Consider the following 25,708-nt stretch of genomic DNA (forward strand, 5'->3'; position numbering starts at 1 on the left):
GAAATGCGGATTCTCAGGCTCCACTGCAGAGCTTATGGAGTCAGAAAATTGGGGACTGTGGTGGGGGGCAGATACCTGTTTTAACAAGTCCTCCCACTGATTTTGATGAACATTCAAGGTTAGGGACCTCTACTGGGTCTCAAAGTCAGTTTATGTTCAAAAAAGAATGCATCACACAGGTATAATCAGAAGGAGAAAGTATAAATGAAGGTAATTGTGCATCTTGAAGCGCTACACAGATAAAAGTTGCTATTGTTACATTAAAAGACACATTTAAGCATATTTCATGTGCCCCACTTCTCTATTTATGCGTGACTTGTGCATATAAATGCTTATTCCTTTCCTCTCCCAGTTCTGGTTTCTCTACCAGCACTATCACACTGCCGGGGGATTTTTGAGAAAACATAGCAGTTCCAAAGTAGAAGATTAGAAAAAAACCCAAAAAACAGAAAGAGCTTAGGGCAGCCCACACACTAGGTTGGGCAGCCCACATTGGTAAAGTTGGTTTCTAACGCCACCTGCTTAGTAAAGTTCTGAAAATAACATATTAAAACAGGGGGCATAGATGAAATGCAGAAGGGAATTCTATAAATTCCTAGGTTTGGGTTCATAAACTCAGCTTCACAAATGCTGGAGGGAGACCTAGTGTCCATAAAAACGTAGCTGAAATACATCTAAGCAGGCCACCCAAAGCTGCATGGCATCTTCTGTGTTAATAACACCACTGCTGCTGTAGCTAGAATTAACTCCTTTTCGTGTTAATGGGGAGATCTTATTCAAATGGCAAATTCATTGATAATTTCATTCATTCAACAAATATTGGTCTGGAAATACAGGGGTGAACCGTACAGATCCTATTGCCCTAGTGGAGCTTACTTTCTAGTGGGATTAAGTTATAGTAAAAATGCAATACTTTACATGGTTGTAAGTGCTGTGGAGAAAAATAAAACTGAAAACAGGACAGCAACAGTCCGAGGCAGAGGTGCTGTTTTAAATGGAAGAGGCTTCACTAAGAAGATGAACAGCTGAACCAAAGACCTGGAAAGAATGCAGGTTCTGCACGGGAATACATGCTTGAGGAGTGCACCGTGTGTGGAGAGCCACCAGCTTAGTGAAGGGGGCTGTCCCTTGAGCAGTGGTTAACCTGGAAGGTTGAACACCATGTGAGCTGCCATTAAAAATTCGAAGAATGGCCTTGAGAAGAACTTACATTTTCTTTGCTATTATAGGGGATATGAGTCTGTGGGAGAATGACTGCTGCAGGGGAAGCATTGCCACCAGGTAAAAAGGGATAAGGCAGAAGGAGAGGATCCTCAGACTCCCCACTGAGCGCAAGCCCAACACAAAACTCAATTCCACGACGTTGAGATCATGACCTGAGCCAAAATCAAGAGTTAGATCCTTAACCTGATTGAGCCACTCAGGCACCCGAGGGGTATCCAAGTTCCAAAAGGGCTCTTGGGTTTGTACCTTTCAAGTTCCTCACTATCCTGAAAACCCAATCCTGGGATTAAAAACCAATATTGTTGTTTCATGCATAGTTGCCCTCTGGTGGAAAAACAAATAACTACAAGGTATAAACTGCAGAAACGGATTCAACAAATATTGAGAGCCAGCGGATGCGCCAGAAAGATAGTAGTTCAGTGATTTTGGAGGCTCATTTTTCTCTGACTTAGCAGAATGTTTGCTTTGAAGATTGACTTTCCAGAAATTTTTTTTCATTTTCATTTTGGAACTTCATTTCTCTGCTGTAGGCTCCTGGCTTATCAAGAGTGAAGAACTTGGTATCCTTAAGATTCATGCTTTAGAAACCTAGAATATGAAAGGGTAGTAGCTCATTCTCTGGTGTCCCGACAGTATTGTAGAAAAAAAAGTGATTTGGTTTTTAGAAATATATTTTTTTAAGACTTTATTTATTAGAGTGAGAACAAGAGCAGGGTAAAAGGGAGAGGGAGGAGCAGACTCCCCGCTGAGCAGGAAGCCTGACGCAGGGCTCATTCCCCGGGGACTCTAGGATCATGACCTGAGCCAAAGGCAGATGCTCAACTGACTGAGCCACCTGTGTGCCCAGTTTTTAGAAATATTCTTTCTCAATTTCTGTGTCCACATTCGTATATCACCCGTCTTCTCAAAAGTTTCTGAGGTATTGAATCTGCAACAAAGGGACCAGTATTTGTTTTCCAATCCATTGTGGGTTATTTTCTAAAATAAAAATCATGTGTCTGGCTTATTCTGAATTTCATAACAAAAATAATCTGGATTGATGGAGGTGTGGATGGGTAGGTGAGAGAAACACTGGACTAAAATGTCATTTGTAGCATCTAGGCTGGAGGTACATGTCAGGACAAAGGCAGTTACGTGTCTAAACTCACGATTTCATGTTTGATAAAGGAATGAGATTGGTTAAATGAACGATTTCTCAAACCACTACACACCTTTCTTTCAGTTTTTCTGTGTGGACACTTTCATAACCAAATGTTGGTGTAAAATTCTGCCTTTGGATGTCAGGGCAATGTCACATCACTTTAAGTTTGTAAAAATTCTTTGTACTTAGTGATAGATATTAATAACTTGGGTACTGGCATTGGTCCATGGCTCCCACTTCCCATAGCACTAATTAAACTCTTAATTTATTCTATACTACTAAAAGGTTGTGTTAAGAAAGTTATCCCTCTTCCACCAGGGAGGAAACTGAGCCAGGTTGCTGTAGGGGATCTTGGCTCGGGTCACAGCCTGAAAGCCCAGGTCTGATTCCCCTCCAGTGTGTGTTACATTATTTTCCTGTTGACAAAAGGAGAGTAGAACAGAAGTGAGGGTGAGGTGAACAGAATTACAGGATCGACTCTGTTGTAAAGCTGGAAGACTGAGCACATTTTCTTTGTTGCATACAATAAAGGATTTATTGAACATTAGATACTATGAGACTACAGAAGTAATACACTAAATTAAAATTTTTTTTTCTTTATCATCATGAGGAGAAAAAAACTCTATAAAATAGGTAGAACAAAATAGCTCAACCCAGGAACTTAGTGTTTTCTCTTTTTTGTTTTGTTTGTTTTTAAAGATTTTATTTGTTAGAGAAAGCAGGAGAGTGGTGGGGAGGGGCAGAGGGAGAAGCAGGCTCCCCGCTGAGCAGGAAGCCTGAAAATGGGACTTGATTCCTCCCAGGACCCTGGGATCATGACCCAGGCCCAAGGCAGACACTTAAACAACTGAGCCACCCAGGTACCCCTTAGTGTTTTCAATGGTACCATGAAATGTGGAATGAAATAAGAGGATTGAGAGAGGGTAGCTTCTTTTTTCACTTTATGTATTTATATAGAAATTTATGGTAGAAATTCACATCTGCTATGTCCTAGCTTTTCCACTGTGGAAATGATTTTTTTTTTTTTTTAACCCTAAACTATCTCAGCCTTGGAATTGGAAGCCCAGCTCCTGCCCAGTAATCTTGCTTCTCTATGTGTTTGTCTTGAGAATGAGTGGCTTAGCAACTTTTCCAGTTTCAGGCTCTGTTGTTACAGGGTTAAGGAAAGTGTGCCATTGGCTTAGGGAAGTTTAAGGAAATCATTGTGTTGGAAAATACCTATGAGAAACCTACTAGAAATGCTACTAGCTGATATAAGATTAAAAAAAAAAAAGCTTCTAAAAACTCTGTAATGCTGATTATGGTAACAATAGCATGCATATAGTTTTTCAAAAGTTTCATATGTTTCAGAACACTTATGTTTATTTGGATATAAACTTTTCTCAGTCAAACAACAAGACGATAACAAGATTTTTGTAGTTTAGAGGGTTTAGATTTGCTATAGGGGCGTTAGATTAGTTATAAGGAAGGGTCATTCGAGAGCACCTGCTTTCTAGTTTAAAGTTAGAAGCCTAAAGGTATCACTTACCTAAATTATTTTTCAAATAAGAGATTGTTTGCTATCAGTTATTACTTTTCTACATTTTTTGTTTTTAAAGATTATTTATTTATTTGACAGAGATCACAAGTAGGCAGAGAGGCAGGCAGAGAGCCTGATGCTGGGCTCGATCCCAGGACCCTGGGATCACGACCTGAGCCGAAGGCAGAGGCTTTAACCCACTGAGCCACCCCGGCACCCCTACTTTTCTACATTTGATAAGGGAATGGGACTGGTTAATTAATTGGTTTCCAGGCCTTTGGAATTCATGAATTGGTGAACACCAAGGTCAAGTATAGCCTTTCTGTTTTTTGCCAAGAAAGATCATTAACCACAGTAAGAAAAAGCCCACAATTTATTAGCATTGTACTATAAATAAGTGACTTGTTGAACCTATGATTTCTACTATAATATTGAATAAATTTAGCTCTACTGAAATTATATTGCCATCTACATTAATTTACACTGAGTCAGGAATAACTGCATCCCACAGGGGTCAAAACAGTACCTTTTGGATTCGGTAGCTTTCCAAAGTCCATTACTACTAAAAGGGTCTCATGATTTCCTTTAAAATTTGAGTATTGAATGATATCAGACCTACAGAAACTTTAAAGGTGCAGTCTAATGAAATTCATAGCCTAAGCAACAGAGAGATACAGTGATGCTCTAGAGAATTTGCTGCAGCATGAGGACGGGTGTGTTTGGTCCCTTCAGAGAGGATGGGGAGCTCCTCCCTGAAGGCTCAGAATAAAGAAATGGTATCAAGCAGTGAGTGAGAAGCTTCACAAAGGACAGAGTAACAGGAGAAAGTTCTACCTCTGGATTCTCTTCATCCACTCAAATCTGTTGCTCAGTTTAATGAACCACAAGTTGGTAAATCCTCAAATCTGATGGCATGGTGGGGGAGAGGAGGGCTCTTGAGTGAGATCATCTGGGCTTACATTTTTACTTTTCCAGTCTTCTACTTCTGGCTGTGTAATCCCTGGCATGCTTCTTTCCCCACCAATGTGGGGTTGGTTGGTTTGTTGTTGTTATTCTTTGTTTTTAAAGACTTTGGAATAGATGCTAGCACTTACTTTGTGTTGTGAAGGTTAATATATGTAAAACCCTAGAATATATTCTCCCTTTTTTCAAAATGCTATTTTTTTTTATTTTTTATAAACATATAATATATTTTTATCCTCAGGGGTACAGGTCTGTGAATCACCAGATTTACACATTTCACAGCACTCACCATAGCACATTCAAAATGCTATTTTAATCACATGACTCCCTGACTTTGGAAGGCATTCCATGTTCTTGAGATTAAAAACCAAGTACCTTCCAAAGCCTGTGAATCCTGCCCCTCCTCTCGAGCATCTTCTCATTCCACTAGATCCTTAGTTGCTTTACTGAAGCCCAAGGACCTTTCCAAGGCTATTTAGACCAGCTGTGTTCCCCCATCCACCATCCCTTGTCTCCTCACATTGCCAAAGGAATTCCTCTCCATTTTCATCACTCCACTCACCTCCTCAGGGAATCTTCTGTGCCCTCCTCAGATGGGTTCAGAACTTGGTTACAAACTCTCATGGCTCCAGAAATTCCCAATAGTATTCTCTAAACTACAGTCATTTTAGTTGCTGTAATTACATGTTTTCCTCCAGTTTAAGTTCTGTGAAGGCAGCAAACCCCTGTCTTTGGCTTACTGGTACATTGCCAACACAGAGCACATTGCCCAGCACATAGTATGTTTTGATAACGTATTTATGGAACAAAGGGGTGAAGTATGGGGGAGGAAACTTGTCAAGTGCTGTGCTGAACAAGTGTGCCCCTTTACTCGAACAAAGTATGTTCTCCAGGGAGGTGGAAGGGAAGACTGGAAAACCAACTTGAAAGAGCCCCAGATGGATAAAGAGACTGATACAATACAGTCCTGAAAGGGAACCTAACTAATGACTGGCTTTGGACGTATGAAGTGAGCCGATAAATACTGGTGTTGATAGTGGAAAATGAGAAACGGACATGTAGTGGGACTAAATTCATCACTGTTAAAAAAGGCTTCATGAATTAGTAACAACTGAAAAAGTTTTAAAAACAGTCATTGTTTCTCTATGCACAGCATACGTTATGGGAATTATTAGTAGTTGGCATTATTAAGGAGAAAAAGTCGTCTCTCATAAGTGGGGCTCTTGTACTTTCCCTGTGTTTTTCTCTGGCTGAAGGCATGCTGGCAGCCTTCCCAGGAACCATCTCCTGGATAGCCACCATGATGTGGCAAGCAGATAATGTTTTTCTTGTCATGATACAGTCCTTCTGAAGCAAAGAAGCAGTGCACGGATCAGATCAAAAGTTATGTGTGAACAATAAAGGCTTCTGTGGCAAAGTGTATTTGAAGTTTTATTTGGACAGCTGAGCAGCCTTACCTTTTGCAGACGCAGTTTTCTGTTGTCATCACATTTCAATTTTGTTATTCACCATGACTTTAAGATATTCAATAACGTTTTTAGTATGTAGACTGTGCAGGTGAATGGAAAGCACCATTGGCGTGCTCAGCAGGCCCCTATACAAGATAAAACTTGCTAAAATGTGGAAAAATGCGACTACATGCCATGTTATTTGATGTCCCTTTCCCAACTCCCACACTGAATTGGTTGGGTGTTCAGTGGCATTTTCACATAAAGGTCACTGGTGGTGGGTGCAGGCCAACATGTATGGAATTACCAATGAGGGTATGTGGCTGCCAGAGGGTGAACCTTTGATAGGAGTGGGAAAAGTGAGAGAAAAGAATGTTGCTTTTGGATTCCATTAGTTTCTGTTCTTCCAATATGTGACTGTAGGCCAGTCAGTGAACTTCACAGCCTAAATCACTTAATCTATAAAAGAAAAAGGTAACAAAGGTGGCACAGGGTGATTGTGGGGACTGAAGGAGATAATATGTGAAGAGCTGTAGGGAGACCGAATACCTGCTCATCAGTGAGTTCGTCGGTGAGCTGAATTCCCATGGCCACTTCAGCACCAATATGGTGCCCTAGATGTACCCCAGACAGAACCTCTTTGAGGATCCTGGACAGTAGAAATCTGTCTATGTGCACCCAAGGCTTGGAGACCAACTTCTAGCACCAGCCTCTTAATGCGGCCACACTTTGTCTGCCTTTAACTTAGTAGTTATTATTGTGAAAGGATACAAGATTAAGATCGTTTATATCTGTTGGGACTAAGTCCATCATTGTTAGTTTCATAACTTAGAATACCTGAAAAATCTTTAAAAACTATCATTGCTGCAATTACAGAGATTGTCATTTAGGCATTATGTTTTTAGGCAAAATGCGTTTTATTTTCTTCACAAAGCTAGTTTTATGTTCCTCTGTGACTTTACTCGTGCTTCTCTTTGAGATGTCTTTCTCCTGTTCATGTGGACAAGGTCCATTTCTTAGATTAAGCATGTATTTAAAAATCGGTAAACTTTAGTGGTTAATTGAAGTTTTGCAGGTGCATGGATGGGGAAATAACCATCCATACCATTCATTTCTTCCTCATTCACTCATTCTGTGGATATTTTCTAAGTGCTTGCTCTTATGCTTGGACTGGTGGTAGGTACTACAGATACAGTGGAGAATGAAACTGTATTTGGCCTCATGGAACTGACTCTCTAGTGGGTAAAAATAAAGTGGCACTAGAACCTTCACTCAATTTTCACAATTACAAAGTGATGAGTATTGTAAAGGAGAAAAAAAGGGTACTAGGTTTGCACACAAACAACACAGGATCGTGCTGATTCAAGGCAATTTGGGAATGAATTACTAAGGAAGCGTTAATGGAGTGGGGATCTGAAGCATTACTAAGGAAATTAGATGATGGTGAGATGGACAGTTGAAGTTTTGGAAAGAAGACTAGTGGAGCTCGAGTGTGGAGAATGAGAGAGAGAATGCCTAGTGATGAAGCCAGAGTGGTAGTTTGGAGCTCTTTGAAGTAGGACCTTGGTGACAATTTTGGTGTAAAGTCAGTGAAGAATTTGTAAGCTGGAGAAGGATTGAAATGACCAGATTTTTAAAAAATACTAGTTTTTTTGTGAATACAAAAATACTACTACTGAAGGAAAAAAAATGGGGAAACGAGATGAGTGGCTTTTAGGAAAACTTCTGCGGCAGGAAGACTAATAAAGAGGCTAATGCTCTTAGCCAGTTGAGACAGAATGAGGGGCATGAAGAACTCTTGTGGGCACAAGAAGAGGCAAAGATGATCTGCGAGGAATTTAGGGGCTGGTAGGATCAACAGGGTTTAGTGACAAGTTGTAATTTGGGAAATGAACATGGAGAAGATGGAGTTGAGAATGGTTTCCAGGTGTCAGAGGAAGTAATAGGATCTGACATTGACTGAAGCAGGTTTGGAGGTGCAGCAGCAAATGATCGGCCAAGTCTGCATTCCATCATGACATTTGTCCCACTGATACCCTAACCTTACAAGTAAGGAGAGCTCTTGATTGGTATTAGAGAGCCATGTCTGAAGCCTGAGTGATACAAAGAGCATTTGGTGGATCACACTTTGTCATGGTGTCAGAATCAGAAGCACGTGCAAAATGGAGTAACGCAGACCTAAATGATGCAGGTAAGCATGGAATCCTAAAGGAGAACATGGAAGAGAAAAGCAGACTTCTGTGATGGTAGGCCTGCCTTTCCTACACCTAGGATCAGGGGAGGACTGCAGCTTACTCCTGCTTTCAGATCACTGTTTTTCCTGCCTCATGCAAAATCTCTCTTGCCTTCTGGAGTACATTCCTTTCAACCATACCACAACGTATATGTTCAGTTTTTTAGTGTGTATCCATCTTCCAGTTCCTCTCACACAGGCATCCATAGGTCAGGAAATCTGTGAGCCAGGTGCCTCTCTCATCCTCCTTAGCCTTAAAGCATTCATGGTCTATAGATAGTCCTTTCTTTCTTCAAGGAATCTTTATTCAGCTCTAATTATAGGACAGGCTCTGTATTAGGCACTGGATTCAGAGGCACATGAAACCGAGTGTCTGCTCTGGTGGTACATACTGTTTTGGGGAGACAAATACATATCTGGAGCCATGTACTAAGAAGAAAACTAGAGCAAGATAAAAGGGTGAGAACGACGAATAGGCAGCGTGGGGTGGGGTGGAGGGGAATGTAAGAAAATCATATATAACGGAGACCCACATGAAGTGAGAGTAAACCGTGTGGGTCTATGCATGTATTATGTATTGCTGTATAACAAATTATCCCGGAATTGAGCAACTTTAAATGATGAATATGTACGTGTTCTCTCATAATACCTCAGCATTAGGAACCAGGGCATAGCTTTTAGCTGATGTTTCTGCTTCGGGACTCGCATGAAGTTGCAGTCCTCATCCCAGGAGTGGCATACTGTCATTATTTTTCCTCCATACCTTAAACTACCTCCCTTTCCTGACTTGTCTCTCTCATTGCCTAAATGCAGTTTCCCAGTCCAGCTTCTTGCTTCTCTCCCATTTCCTTTTTTATTCATGCTTCCTAAAACAGGTATTTGCGGTCTTAATTTTTACCACTTTTCCTCTTTCCTCTCCTGTAGATGGGCTCCCACTCTCTTCCACACCAGGAAATCTCTGTCAAAGGTGATCTCTGGTGAGGAAGACCGGTCTGTTTTGTTTTTTTTTTTTTTTTTTAAAACATCTATCTATTTATTTGACAGAGAGAGTTCACAAGTAGGCAGAGAGGCAGGCGGAAAGAGGAGGAAGCAGGCTCCCCGCCGAGCAGAGAGCCCGATGAGGGGCTCGATCCCAGGACCCTGAGACCATGACCTGAGCCGAAGGCAGAGGCTTTAACCCACTGAGCCACCCAGATGCCCCCAGTCTGTTTTTAATATAGTTGATTCCTCTTGTGGCATTTGATTCTTTCTCTTGAGATGATCACCCCTCTTGATAGCTAATATGGCATTTTGCCGCCTCCTTCTCTGACATACCAGCCTCTCTTGGAACCAGTTCTTCTGCCAACCCTTTATTTTAGGTATTTCTTAGAGTTGTGTTCTTGACTTTGTTTTTAGTTTACCTTGTCTTCAAAGCTGACCTCCACCAAAACTAAGCTGATAATCCCTGTCCTCTTTACCCCCACCATACACCGATACTGCCCCCCCAACACACACACACGTTGTTCATCCATGTCCTTTTCTTCTTCGGTTAATGGAATCTAGGCAACCCAGTTAAAAAAAAAAAATCATCAAATTTTTCCTGCCTTTCTACATCCTGTAAATAACCAACATATGTTAATTCTGTCTTCTAACTCCAATCAAACTCTTCCTGTTTTGGTCTTGCATAACTGATATCCCATTCTCTGTTCTGATTTGTCATCTACCCTGGATGCTGCCACCAGTTTTGTGTAACTCTTGTTTCTCAACACGTTAGTACCTGGGTCGCGCAGCCATCATTGGCTCACTTGTCACAGAGCGCTCAGATCACTTGCTTGGCACACGCTGCATTTTGTTGTTTGGTTTGTTGGTCTGCTTGGCACAACTTTTGCTCCCCTCACCCTTAAATTTAATGCTTCTGCAGAATGAAAGTTTTACGTTGACCTCAAAAGGCCATGCTGTTTATGCCTCACTCCTTTTTACTTCTGTTGTTTTCCTGAAATGTTTTCTCCCTTTTCCCCTTCAACCCACAGTCATTCAGATCACAGGTCCCTGTCTTTGTTTTGTGACCCTTTTGTCCTCAGCCTTGTCCCCAGACAGTGGAGTTCATAACTTCCTTTTCTATCCTTTCCTTGCATAGGCTGCCATTCTTGCTCTTACTGTATTATTTATCCCGTGTCTCTGGTTTGTGAGCTTTGAGAGCAGGGTCTCTGGCCCATTCATTCTTCTGTCCCCTCAGTACTTAGCAAAAGGCCTGACACAAGATTACTGCCTAAGTATCCATAAATAACATGTAATTTGACTGCGTTAGTATGGTCTAGGTATAGTTTTATAGGGGAATTAAGACTCCACAAAGTCTTCTTATTATCCTTGCTTCGAAAAATGTTGTTGGGTTACTTAGTAGAACTGAGCCCTGAGTTAGGCAGAAGTTGAAAAAAAATAAAAATCCCTGGCAACTCAAAGTAGTAGATACCAAGTAATTAAAAGCTTTTCCGAAGCCCGCATTAAGGTATTTATATTGCAGATTAAACCTATCTTGGTGTTCCAGCTTCATACGCAATTACCAAATTTTTTAAAAAGATGTTATTTATTTGACACAGAGAGAGCTAGCAAGAGAGGAGGGAACATAAGCAGGGGAAGAGGGAGAAGCAGGCTTCCCGTGAGAAGGGAGCCTGAGGCAGAGGGTCCTGCTCCCCACATCTCAAAGCCTGAGGTCCAGACCTCATTGGAGAAGATGTGGTGTGTCCTACTGTGTGGCAGAGAGTTTGACTGCAGTGCCACCCTAATGGGACTCCTGGGGAGTCTGGCTTCTGGGGTGCCCCACAGTAGAACTCGCTGGGGGTCTGCCAGTGGGGGTGGTGTATTAGGAAGCCACCCTCGGACTGGGAGAAGCTGTCCACACATTTGTGCCATGCTTCCAGATGTAAGAAGAGAGCCCTTTGTCCTCCAGGGTCCCTCCATACTTTGCAAAGTTGTGCTAACTGACACAGGCAGGGTACTAGGAGGGGTAGCACATAAAAGTGATAAATTGACAACTTGATTCCTCAGCTTCCATAGGTTCCCATTTAACAATATAAGAGTCTTACAGGAATTAGGAAAAAAAATAGGTATATATAAAATTTATCTTGAATTTTAGTACCCAGTAAGAGTTGTGCAATTAGAAGAGGGTGACAAAGGAGATGAAGGCACCCTAATGTGTCCCAAAGTAGTTAACGGTATTCTTAGCACAAGTGCATTATTGATTACCTTTATTTTCATTGATCTGCATAAAGTAAAAGCATTGTTCTTATACCTGTCTCTTAAGAATTAGTTTCAGCTTAGAAACAGAAAATAAGTCTTTTCTATAGTGACTGAGGCACAACTGATAAAGAGAACAGAAACATCGTATGTGTTCGGTGTTTGCCTAATGTAGAATTTACAACTCGTATTTCAGTATATTAGCCAAAATGTTAAGAAGTCAGGAGTCCTCTGGCCATTGAGCCAAGAGAGGAAACAACATTTTGTGTGAAGGACACTAAAAGGGGAGAAATCAAACATTGGGGGAAGGTGTGGGGTCAGGTGATGGTCAGTGAGACCACTTTGTACAGACCATGTGTGCTGCTTACCCACATGCCAGACAGACATGATAATAGTCTAGTCCAAGTAGTGGGGTCCTCACTTAGAGTACCATTGTTTCAAGTCCGTTCTTAGGGTAAAAGTTGACATTGATATTTGTTTCATAAACTTAACAGAACTCACGGGTCTGCACTGAATAATCTTACAGGCTCTTCTGGAAGAGGGTTTTGTTTTGTTTTGTTTTTGTCATTATAGGGGGGGAAAAAAAAGGAATAAAAGCCATCATACCTGCTTCATAGAGGATTTTTAGGACTGTTGATGATGGAATAGATATTTGATGAATCTGGACTGATATTTGTTGATATTTGGGTCTACAACTTAGAAGAAAGGAGAGGTTTAAAGCCAACTCTGATGTTTTGCACAGACTTAATTCCCATCTCTTCCTATCCATTTCTGAACCCCTCTGTGCTTGTCTTTGTATGTTATTACCTGGTATTAGGGAACATCTAGATATTTGTTAAAGATTTTGCTTTTCCGTCATCCACTCTTACCAGCTCTGAGACATGTGCAAGAAGTAAGGGAACTGGTGAAGTCAGGGATGGGGATGGTTGCACCATAATCTCCCAGCCCTGGAGCAGGTTTGGTTAAGGTATACATGTTGGGTACTGACTTGGGTACCAGGCTGTTGGCCTTCAGATCCTCACTCAAATAATCGGGAACCCCCTCCCTGCTGAAAAACTAGCCAGAACTCTGAAGTACAGATAAAGAAATTGAGTTTACATCTCCAATTACTTTCTTAACTCTGAAAGGATTCAGTTGCAGAGATGCCCATGACCTTCAGGTGGGGTACATGTAGTTTGAGTTGGCTCATCTTATGGTTTCCTGGCTTTCATTACTGCCTCTTGTAAACATTTCATCATTTTTAGAAGATTTGGGTCCTTCTTATGTCACCAGTTACCATGTGTTATAAAACATTTTGAATCATTGTAGAACATTTGGTGTCATAATTCTGGCTGGATTGCTAAAAACAAGGAGTGTTAGTATTCCTGCCTAATTGTAAATGGGTTTTTTGTTTTTTGTGTGTCTTCCAGGTTTTTCTGAAGAGTGATCGAGTGGCCAGAATGGTTCAGAGTGGAGGATGTTCTGCTAATGACTTCAGAGAGGTGTTTAAGAAAAACATAGAAAAACGTGTGCGGAGTCTGCCAGAAATTGATGGCTTGAGCAAAGAGACAGTGCTCAGTTCGTGGATAGCCAAATATGATGCCATTTACAGAGGTGAAGAGGACATGTGCAAACAGTCCAATAGAATGGCCCTAAGTGCTGTGTCTGAACTTATTCTGAGCAAGGAACAACTCTATGAGATGTTTCAGCAGATTCTGGGTGTTAAAAAATTAGAACACCAACTCCTTTATAATGCATGTCAGGTAAGTGGTCCATATTTCCCATTTCGCCACCTGGCTCAGAATGAATATCAAATATTTACAAGCCTATGAAAATGTATGTTTTATAATCACTTTGCCTGAAAAGTTGAGTGAAAATGAATTTTAATAAATTGAGTAGTGGTATTTGAAAGAAACTTGGAAAGAATTATTTAATAGAGGGAGAAGTACATTCTATCTGTAAATAACTATTCCCATATGTCCTATGTTAGGACCTCAGATTTTCACCTGTTTGGTACATTAAGGATATGCTTCAAATAATAAAATGAAGATCCTCTATTATCTAAAAAAGTTCAGCAGTTTATAATAAACCGGTATTCCTGAGTGCAAAATAATTTTTTCTTAAAGTTAGGCTGGTCTTCCAAGTTCTGAGGAAGTAATTGAAACTTCAGAATTTCTTTAACCCAACAGGATAGAAACAAAGATGTTGCAGAACTATGAAATTTAGAGATGACCAAATAAAAAGTATTTTTTCTCTTCAGTTGTTACTGTAATCATACATAGGACAAGTTGAATAAAATATCATATTCCACATCTTTCATCCTTGTGCCCTATGATTTATCTAATAATGCATTCATTTCATATTTGCATTTTGTTTATTTTAGTGGTATAAATTATTAAACTATGCCCTAATATACAATTTAAATAGACATAATTCAGGCATTTAAAAATTCATGTATTCATTAGACTTATACTTCTATAATGTACATAATTTACATGTATTTTTAATCTTTTCACAAATTTCAATTTCAGCATTCTATGAGTATCATTTGCTTTGCTTTACTAACTTGTGAATCACTTCAAGTGAATAAGTTGACAATAGTAAAGCAATGTAGCATCTTAACCCTGTGAACAATTCATGCATTCATCATAATTATTTTCACCATTATTAAACCAGGTAGTTATTTGATCATATTGGAGGATGACTATAAAACCAGTCTTCTGTTTTAAAAGATAAATGCAACAGGAACTTTCTATTTTTAATGAAATAGTAACTCACTTCTACAGTTAAATATTGATGAATATAACTTAGTGAAATTCAGATTCACACATTTGGTATTTATTGAGTATTTTTTCAAGTTTTTGACTTGCTGGGTGTTGGGGAAACCAAGCTGAGCAAATGAAGATATTTGTTCTCTATATCTCCATATGTTAAAGTCTAGTAGAGCAGATGGATCTCTAAAATGAGTTATTACAAATGCACTGAAACGTATACTGAGTGTTGCAGGGTCATAACATCTGATCAGTGAACCTATCCGGTTTTTTTTAATAATTGAAATAGTCTTCTGTCTTTTTATGTAATTAACTCCTTTATCATGATATAATAATCCCTCTTTATCCCCGATAATTTTGTTTTTTCTGAAGTTGCTTTGTCTTAAACTAATATGGCTATTAGTTAAGCCTTTCTTTTGATAGTTAGCCTGGTGTCTTTCTCTGTTTACTGTTAACCTATCTAATTCCTTATGTTTAAAGTGAGTTTCTTGTAGACAGCATCAGATTGCCTCTTGTTTTTTTCTTTTTAATCAGTTGGCCATCTTCTGTCTTTTAATGACTATGTGTAGACTATTTGTATTTAAAGTGATGTAGTTGGCTGAAGTTCTACAGTCTTAGTAAGTGTTGTCACTTTTTTGCATTTATTCTCAGCCTTCTCTCATTTGAAATGAGTATTTTATGTGATTCAATTTTATGGGATTTTCCTTTGAGTACTACTGTGTTTTTTTTTTTAAGCTTATTTAGGGGTTGTCTAGTGGTGGCTCTAGGCATTACAGTCTACATTTTAAAATATTCAACTCCATATTCAAATAACACTAAAAGTCTTCACGTGTAATACAGCTGTCCCATAAGAGAATTCCCAATCCATCCCTCCCATCCCTGGTGACATCTGTCATTTATTTCACTGATATTTCTATCCTGCATTTCCCTGATGTTTTTATCTAGTATATTGTTACTACTATTGCTTTAAATAGTTAATTTTTAGATATTAAGAATAAGAAAACTAGAAAAATAAAAACTTTTATGTTTTATCTTCATTTCTTCTCCTGACACTCTTGATGTAGACCCACATTTCTGACTGGATGTCATTTTCCTAATCTTCCTGAAAACCTTCTTTAACACCTCTTGCAAGGCAGGACAACTGGTGAGGAGTTCCTCAGTTTTTCACTGGATATAAGATTATCAGTTATCTTTTTTCTTTTTCTTTAAATGCTCTAAAGGTTTCAATTCAGGCTGTTCTTGCTTGCATGCTTTCTGATGAGAAGTCTGATGCCTTTGTGTTCTGACTTTAGTATTTCCTTTTTATCTTACTTTCCTGAGTTTGAAAATGATATGCCTAGGGATAGGCTTTATGATCCTCTTGCTTAGCATTCTCTAAGCTTCCTGGATCTGTGGGTTGGTATCTGTCATTCAGTTTGGAAAATTCTCGGCTATGATTACTTCAGGTTTTCCTTCTGTCTCATTCTTACCTCCTTCTGATAGTCCAATTATGTTTGTGTCACCCCTACTTGATATCGGTCCACAGTTATGGGATTATTTTTTTTGTTTTTTTTTTTTTTTCTCCTTGCATTTGAGATTGGGAAGTTGATGTTGACCTTTCTTCAAGTTCACCAACTCTTCCTCAAAATCCTCAGTTCTGCTGGTGAGCCCATCAAAGGCTCTGTTTATTTATGCTACTGTTACTGACCTAGCTTTCCCTTTGAGTCTTTCTTAGACTTCCCTTCTCCTTGTTTACATTACCCATCTGTTCTTGCATTCATCATAATTATTTTCACTGTTATTAAACCAGGTGGTTATTTGATCATAATGGAGGATGACTATAAAACCACAGTCTTCTGTTTTAAAAGGTAAATGCAACAGGGACTTTGTATTTTTAACGAAACAATAACTCACTTGTACAGTTAAATATTGATGAATATATTTCTATTAGAGCCCTTAATTTATTAATATAAGTTATTTAAACTCTTTTTTTTTTTCTTTTTTTAAATACCTATACCATCTCTGTCACCACTAAATCCCATTGGGATGCTTGCTTTGTCTCTCCAATCTGTGTTTCTTTTTCTCTTTTGGCATGTTTTGTAAGTTTTTTTTTGAAAGGCAGGCCTGTTGTATCAGATATATTTGCCTTTAGTGTGAGGATTTACATTGATCTGACTGGAAGGTAGGCTGTGCTTATTGTAATGTTAGTTGGCACAAGAAGCTTCAGATTTTTCTAATGTCCTTGTCTTTTGACTCTGGGCTTTCCTAAGTATTCATCTTCAGAACAAGTCTCTCTCACAGCTTCTCTGCTGTTACACTGGAGCTGTGTTGGTGTTGGTGTTGTGATGTAGAGTGTTGGGGAGTAGGGATTGTTCTACAGTCTGACTGCATCTCGGATTTTTAGTAGGCCTGTCTTGGAGCCATAGCCTTCACAGGTGTTTCTGTCCTTTGTCTAGGAGCGTGGCTTCCCTCCTCACCATGTGCCTTACTCCCTTCCTTGCTTAAAGCATCCCCAGTCCATTTCCTTGAAGTTGTGCCTCCTCTTCACTTAGGTGTTATTTTTCCCAGTAGAAGAGATCAGAAGGTTGCCAAAGATGGCAGAGGGTATCTTTTCTCTCTTCAGCTGGGACAGTTATTCAGTGTTTCCGTTTGGCAAAGTCCGTCCCCCTTTGTCAGGTAGAAGGATGTGGGAGGTTTAACAGTGGCTTTTCTTCCCCTCTTCCTGCTAAGTCTTGGATCCCGATGAGAACTTGGTGGAATCACTGTAGGAAGTGGGAACCCCTTTCTGATTGCAGCCCCAGGAGTTTCTCACTCTCTGCCCTCAGCTTCTAGTAATTTGCCCAAATTACTTGTCAAGTAAGTAGTTCGACTCTTTATGACCTCCCCTGGCTTCTGCTTCGGGTACTCAGCTCTCTGGTTTTGATTGTGTCTCCAGGTGTTGGATTAGTGGTTTACCCTGCAACCTTAGTTCTCTGACAAGTCCAAGTCATTGCTTTTCAGTTGGTGTAGCACTTTAAGAATGAGAGTGATACTTTCCAATCTCTTTACTGGTCTGAGCTCAAAGCAAATCCTTTGGTTGTCAGATTTGAAAAGCTCTAAGCATTATTTCTTTGATAGACTTGAAAAAAAAAAAAAAGAAAAATCCTCAAATAAATAAAGGAACAGCTTTATTTTGGCATAACCATCATTTTATGAAATCAATGAAATAATGAAAATGGATGAAAACAGCTGAGATTCTTTTTTCTTTCTCAAGGGCGTATGTATCTTATTTGTTCTTCCATTGTCTTTCAACAGAGTTCTCAAAAGAAAAGGTGATAGAAAACACAGACAATAGGCTGTGCTTTACAGGAAAGAAATAGTTAGAGAAGAGGAAATGTGGAGCAGAGGTTGGGGGACTAGAGAAAGGACTTTAAAGCTAGCTGAGCTGTTGGGACCTGGCTCCAGCTATAGGTTGGTGAAATTTACTCCACTTTCCTGACATCTCAAAAAGACTTTGAGACTTACTAACTGTAACTCTTCTATATTTGTTTACCCTTAGCTCGTCCCTTGTTTTTTGCTGGTAGTGGTCCTCTAGGAAACCTCATAGATGTGTGCTCGCTTCAGGGTCAGAAGCTCTGCCCAGAGAGCTATTCTGCTAAGATGTTCAGGATGGCAACAGCCAGAGTCTCTGGTACTTAAGGAAAAACTGGAATGTGAAGGGAGCAATGCCAGAGCTGCAGCCTGATGGCAACAAGAGCTTCATGTGGTCACAACTCTTGTCCTGGAACTGTAGGATCAGCATCAGGAATGGAAAAACAGGAAGCTGTCTTCTAAAGAAGCGTAGGTGGTTATGTTCCTTTTGATTAGAGCCAGGAACTTTGTCATTATCAAAATTAAGGCATAAAAGTAAAACATGAATGTAGAGGATATCACAATTAAATTATAAAACTGGGATTACTGAAAGAAAAATTACTACATGTTACCAAAAAACAAAGAATGAGAACAATCCAGATATTTCATAGATTAGCTATTGTGGTAGTAAAACTTAACCTGTCACACTTTGGATTCTTTGGTTGGAGAGTAATGTGTTTGTATTGCTGCACATTTACAGAACAAAATATTAGGTAAAAAAGGAAGGAGCTCATTCTAAAATGAGCAACATAACAATATAAGAATTGTTAGCCATTATTTACTTGAATCAGACCAGAGGTAGAGTAACAGAAACTGAAGGAAAAACAATCCGTTAGTGAAAAGTTTAATTTCAGAATAATTTTAAGGAAATGTAGTAAATTTCAAGTAAATATAGTCATACCTTTAAAGAAACAAAGTTAGTTGATATTAAAGGTTTGTATTTATAATCTTTTTTTTAAAGGTTTTATTTATTTATTTGACAGAGATCACAAGTAGGCAGAGAGGAAGGTGCAGGGTGGGGAAGCGGGCTCCCCACCTAGCAGAGAGCCTGATGTGGGGCTTGATTCCAGGACCCCCAGATCATGACCCGAGCCAAAGGCAGAGACTTAACCTACTGAGCCACCCAGGCACCCCTGTATTATCTAATCTTAAGTTAAAAATTTTTTCACGTATTGCTTATAAAATGCTGCTGCTTACGTGGTCCTAGTTACCAGCTGCCTTGAACAAAAATAGGTTATTAAAGATTATTTTAAAAGAATTAGTAACTGAATTTGACAGCTATCTGAATCCTCATCTTTTCCACCCAAGGCTACCTTCATTAATCTTTCATAATCCCATTCCATTCACTGAAGAAAGTGATCCATCCATATTCACCCAAGGGTCAAAACAAAGTTAACTGAAATCTTCCTCTAAACATCCCTCCACCCACATTTCTTAAGTTCTCTGAAGACTGCAAGAACTCCGAGTGATACTACAGAACTCTTGCATATTTTAAGGGATAAGCAAGGATAATTTACAAACAGTTAAAAAGTAGTGTTCAGGGGGCACCTGGGTGGCTTAGTCGGTTCAGTGTCTGCCTTCGGCTCAGGTCATGATCTCAGGGTCCTGGGATGGAGCCCTGCATCAGGCGCTCTGCTCAGAGTGGGGGTGGGAGTCTGATTCTCCCTTTCTCTCTGTTCCCCATCCCCCACATGCATGGACAGCTCGCTCACACTCTCAAATAAAAAATTTTTTTAAAAAGTAGGCTTATGATACCCTTTCTCTAGGAATTTTAGCCTTGGAGTTTAAGTACTTTGGGTTTAAGAGTTTTAAGAAAATCAGCAAATCTAGGCAGTTGCTGTGTTTCTTGCCCCTCTCACTGTTAGTCTTCCTTTGGAAGATCTGCATTCAGGATGTCAAAGGAAAATAGAAATATGAATGCTCAGGGGAAATGGCTATCTACCTTTCACCTCTTTTTTTCTCAACTAGTAGCATGTGGTTTGATAATACTTTTTATTTAATATAACTTCTCGGGGTGCCTAGGTGTCTCAGTGGGATAAAGCCTCTGCCTTTGGCTCAGGTCATGATCCCAGGGTCCTGGGATCGAGCCCCACATTGGGCTCTGTGCTCAGCAGGGAGCCTGCTTCCCTTCCTCTCTCTGCCTGCCTCCTTGCCTACTTGTGATCTGTTAAATAAATAATAAAATCTTTAAAAAAATTATATATGTGTGTGTGTGTGTGTGTGTGTGTATAAAACTTGTCTACTTTGGCAGAAATAAAGCACACACTACAGAAGCAGTTAAATTGGATAACAAAAATCATTTTCAAAATAGGAAAATAAAGCTGTAGAAATGACAATTAGAAGGTTATATTTTTCAAATTGAGGTAATTTTCTAGCTCAAAATGCTTGAGGAAAATATTTGAATAAATGTCATGAAATGGCAGTTATGTTTTAGGATACAGCAAGAAGACACTTCAGACCTTAAGAATGAGTAAATTTTATCGTACCTGATTTTTGAAATTCTGGAATTAATAATTGGAATGGCCATAATATTTATATACCTGTTCACTCTTTAAGATTTTATTTGAGATAGTACACATGAGAGAGCACTAGCAGTGGTGGGGGCTGAGGGAGGGGGGAAGCCGACTCCCCGCTGAGCAGAGTGGCCTACTCAGGGCTCCGTCCCAGGAAGTTGAGATCAAGACCTGAACCAAAGGCAGATGCTTAACCATCTGAGTACCCAGGCACCCTAAATGTTTACTTTAAAAAAAATTATTTGAGAGGTACCACGAGAGGGAGAGAGGAGGGCAGAGGGAGAGGGAGCACTTGTGGGGCTTGATCCCAGGACCCTGGGACCATGACCTGAGCCTAAGACACTGAACCGACTGAGCCCCCCAGGTACCCCCATGTTCACTTTTTTAAATGAATATGTCATGATATAAATTAGATGACTGATTTCTTCAAATGAATTTGGATATCTGATTAGTAATGTTGAATCAATTTCCTCTCTAAAAATTTTTGTGAATACAATTTTAATATATTAAAACACATTATAGGGTTTTTTTAATCAGAAGTTTTGTTTCATTTGGCTATGCATTTTTTTTGTTTTGTTTTTTACAGCCTATATGTAAGGGAACTGTATAAGAATATTCCTAAGTAAGATTTCTCCTAAAATGTGTAAAATTTGCTTTTTTATAACTCAGACTAGATCACAAATGTAAGCTACCTTGAGACATTCCTTACATTTATTTTTAGATTTTTCTTTACCCAGATCTAGCCTGTGAAAACTAAGGTGGTATTCCAACTTTTCCATTTTTTACTTTTTTAAAAGATTTATTTATTAGACAGCAAGCGTGTGCACACAGAGGGGCAAGGAGAGGGAGAAACAGACCAGGGACTTGATCCCAGAACTCTGAGATCATGACGTAAGCCGAAGGCAGATGTTTAACTGACTGAGTTACTCAGGGCACCCCATTTTTTAAATAAGTGAACAGATATCTTCAGAGATCAGACATCTTTGTAGTAGTACTAGTAGGGGCTAGGGGGTTGGGGAGTATTTTTGCTAAAGTACTTCGAGAGCTTCTCTCCTCTTAATGAAGAAGGATCATATGGATATACTGTTTCAAGTATAATAAGTGTATCTTTTCTGTGATTTTTCATGAAAATACTCTATAAAAATGAGATTTAAAAATGTCAGCAAGGGAAAATGACAAGATTTGGTTCTTTGAAGGTATTTGTGTGTGGTGAAGAGACCAACCTATAAAGAAAATGTAATGGCAGAGTTCAACAGTATGTTACTGAGGGTAGGTATACAGCATGACGTGAGCATGTGGGGGACAGTTATTTTAACAGGGGATAGTTTGCACAGATTTCTTTGGTGTTCACCCTGGCTGCACATTAGAATGACCTAAGGAGCTTTAAAAACCATGGGACGCCTGGGCCCCACTTCAGACTAAGTGAAACAGTCTGTGGAAATGGGACCCACTGTCTATTTTTTAAAAGCCTTCTTTCTACATTATGTTGATGAAGATGCACGGTTAGGTTGGAGACCCCTGGCCTGATGGTCCATTGAGGACTTAATGCCATGGTGACCTCAAACTGTAGGGAGGCAGAGAAACCATCCAACCGTGTGTCCAGGAAGAAGAGGTGATTTGGCAGTGTGGAAAACCTAATTTTCACTTGGAGCTCTAATGAAAGTTTAATGATTCTAAGAAGGCGTAAATTCCTGAATTTTAGAAGATGGAAAGAAATTTAACAGACAGGTGGAAAATAACATTTACAGAGGCATAAGGAGAGTGAAAAGCTTGGAATCTATTAGGAAGGTATGTCATGTGTATTGCTAGAGTAGCAGGAGATGAGACTGAGAGTTAGGACTTGAATATTAAGGGCCTAAATGCTAACCAGAAGAGCTTGGAATTTATCATGAGCTAGGGAACACAGGTAGGCCCTAAGCAATGACATGACAGGAACAGTTTGGGATTCTGGAAAGATCCTTCTCTGGTGCCTAAAGAATGGATTGCATATCTTCCATACCCTGTCACCTTTTGGGCCTGACCCAGCATTATTAAAACAGAAGTGGAAGAAGATCTGCATGTTAATTATTCAAGTCATCTCTAGGCTCTGCTCCTTGCCCTGCTATGGTCTTGTTTTATTTCTCTGCTGCCTGTGAAGTTCCTGGACTACTTGATTTGACCTACGAGTCTGTTTTCATGTCCTCTTGGGTCTGTGCCCTGTGTTGTGCTTCAGAATCCTGCTGGGCTCCCCCCGCCCGACACACACACACACACACACACACACTTGGGAACTTTGGCATGAGTCAGAACAGTAGAACACCTGATTGCCTGGAAAGGGACAAAGATGGAATCTAGGTATTCAGCAGAAACAGGGAGTCCACTTGGGTCTATAGCATAAGACATACCGTTTACTAGAACTTTGAGTAAGACTGCCTATTCCTCTCCCTCTCTCTGTCTCTCTCTCTCTTTTTTAATAGAAAAGGTAGTATGCCTTAATGGCTATCTTTCCATTTGTTAATGTTTGTATGATGCAGCATTCATTAGCCATGGTCTGATGGGGCATCTGTAATTAGAATTTTCTTTCAAGATAATGCCTATTCTAGTCAATCACTGGTTTAGGCTCTCAATATATGGCATTCCCTCTTCTCAAGGAGCAGCGTTTTTGGAGGGAGAATCATAGGGGATAAATTGGGAGTTCTTTTTTGTACATGCTGAAAACGAAGTACTAAATGTCCAAGTGGAAATGGCAGGTGGTGGTTGGGTATGTAAATCTGAAATTCCGGTGCGTGGTTAGATTTGGGCATACAGATTTGGGAATCATTGAGATAAAGTTAGTATTTGAAGCCAGGGCACACTATGAGATCATATTAGGAGAGTCTGGAGCTCAAGATGATAGAGGACCCAAGATAGAGTCCTGTGGAAACCAGGATTTAGAGGCTCGTAAAAAAGATAGAGCCAGTGAGGTAGGAGGAAGACCAGAGTCAATGTCAGGGAAGCCAAGAGAAGACACGTCAAAGAAGGAGAGTGTTTACACCACATGCTGCTCAGGGGTGAGGTAAGATGACAATGCAGTGACCCTTGAATTTGTCATGGTAGAAGAAAGCATTCTTGACTGTCCTGGAGTCAGTTAAGAGTAGAATCAAGGAGGTAAGAAAATAGAACAAACAGAAAAATCTTTAGGGAATCAACCAGTAAGAATATTGTATATTCAAGAAAACCCTTCTATATAGTACTTTGAATCATTTTATTAAATTTGTTGGGCATTTACTCTCTGCCAATCTCACACCATCAGACTTTCTTAAGCGTTTATTATCTTTCGACTTTTAGAAATGTATGGCCCAGAAAACTTAACACCTGTTCCTTTTGGTAGATGGTTAGACCAGCTTCTCTGTTTTTATAATGTACTTTTAAAAAAAAAAGTGGTTTCAAAAGGCTGAAGAAAAGAGATTGACACATTCTCACCAAAGGTACCCGGTAATACTTAATGCTTTGAGCTGATTATCAAGGTCGTAATATCCCAAATCCTCTTTGCTTTAGACTATAAAAAATTTCCATTTACCCTAATCACTTTAGAGATAGGGCCAATGAATCATTATCTTAGTAAGATTTTCTTGTGTAGTGGGTGGCACTGATTGATTCTGGCTGCCTGACAAACTTACAGAAAGACCTTTATCATTGTTCACTGTCTAAAATGATGTCATTTTCTATTTGTGAGTGTTTTCATGATTCCGATAAGAAGATCTTCAGATTAATAAGGCTTGCCTTTCAGCCTGTGAATCCTCATCAGAGGTTTGCAAACTCATTTTGTACCTGGTATGGTACCAAGAGCAATAATAGTGTTTGAAAAATAGAGATAGGCTCAGTACTCTGATTTTTGAAAAATGAGATGCTACTGTGATTGTTGCACTGAGATAGAGCCGAAAAATACTGCAGTGATTAAAACAAAACAAAACAAAAAACTCTGCTTATGTTGAGTATCACTGCATTTTACCCTTTTTGCTTAGGTCAGCTCCCCTCTTTCCATTCTGTCTCACTATAGCCCAGGGCAAACTGATGAATCTGAAACTTCTCAGACACAGTAGGTTCAAAATGCTATTTTTTTTCTCATCCCAAAGTGGTTCTCCTTCTGTTTGTGTTCAGCCTTCCGACTCCTAACCATCCGTCTTTTTGTGTTTTCCAGCCCAATTACCTGCACTGCAGCTTTCTCCATAATACTGCCTCATCTCTTTCATGTTCATGGTCATTGCCATAGCTCAAGATTTTATTACCTCCCAGATGGAGCATGGTGGTAAACTCTTAACTGCTTCCCCCTTCCAACTTTACATATTTTTGTTACCAGATTAGTATTATTGGAGCACCATCATGTTCTCATTATGACCCAACTTAAAGAGAAAAAAAGATGGCTCCTCTCTGTCAACAGAATGAAGTTCGTAGCTGTTGGTGTTCCATCTGTCCCCACCCCCCTCCTTGCTTATGTTCTTTCCCGTGTAGCAATTCTTTGCATTCCTGGTGTTCTATGTAAACTGAATCACTCCCTATATTTTTTTGGGTTTTAGTTTTTGTCTTCTATTACTCTCTACACTTGGAATTCCCATTCTTCGTTCAAGACCCAAAAGAAATTCCCTGCTGCCACACCCAGTATTTTTTCTTAAATATTGGAGGAGAAGAAAAAAAAATGAGGAATTTACAATTCCTTATCATTACCCCAAAGCCTATCCTATTCAACTTTGTATTATATTTATATATAATAAATTCTTCTACTTTAATAGCTTGAGCATAAGATATTTAATCTTTGTACCATTAATTCTACAATAATATTTAATGTGTTTCCTATTGTAGATACTCACAAGTAGTGAATGACTGAAAGAATGGAAATTGAGTGTATGGCATTGGGAAAGCTGTGAAACATTTGAGTTGACTCCTACAGTCAAACTGCCCTGCCCCTTATTAACTGCGTGACCTTGACCTGCGAAAATTGCTTAAAGCAACCTGTGCTTCAGATTTTTCATCACTAAAGTGGGATAGAGTTATGACCTGTCCCATAAGATTGCTCCGAGGTTTACATTCATGTGTTGAACAGTCTTTACATGTAGTAGTGCTGTATACTTTTTGTTCTTGGGGTGCCTGGGTTGCTCAGTTGGTTCAGCGGTGCCTTCAGCTCAGGTCATGATTCCAGGGTCTTGGAGTCAAGCCCCGCATCGGGCTCTCCGCTGCTTCTCTCTCCACTCTGCCTGCCACTCTGTTTACTTGTGCTCTGTTTCTCTTTCTCTCTGTCAAATAAATAAAATCTTTGAGAAAAAAAAATTAATAATAAATAAATAAATTTCGTGGGTTTTTTTTTTTTAAGATAAATTTC

General features: G+C 39.5%; 1 protein-coding gene across 21 annotated transcripts in view; it reads left to right on the plus strand.

Moving 5' to 3' along the window:
- Nucleotides 1-25,708, plus strand: part of CADPS2 (calcium dependent secretion activator 2) — a 530,843-nt gene that overhangs the window by 184,347 nt on the left and 320,788 nt on the right. For all 21 annotated transcript variants that reach the window (XM_032870302.1, XM_032870364.1, XM_032870304.1 and 18 more), the window contains exon 3: nucleotides 13,151-13,483. In XM_032870302.1, the coding sequence (XP_032726193.1) occupies nucleotides 13,151-13,483 (333 nt within the window). The remainder of the gene's footprint in view (nucleotides 1-13,150; nucleotides 13,484-25,708) is intronic.

This window comes from Lontra canadensis, unplaced genomic scaffold (genome assembly GCF_010015895.1).
Source record: "Lontra canadensis isolate GAN:19392208 unplaced genomic scaffold, GSC_riverotter_1.0 scaffold2, whole genome shotgun sequence".
In the NCBI taxonomy this organism is placed as follows: Eukaryota; Metazoa; Chordata; class Mammalia; order Carnivora; family Mustelidae; genus Lontra; species Lontra canadensis.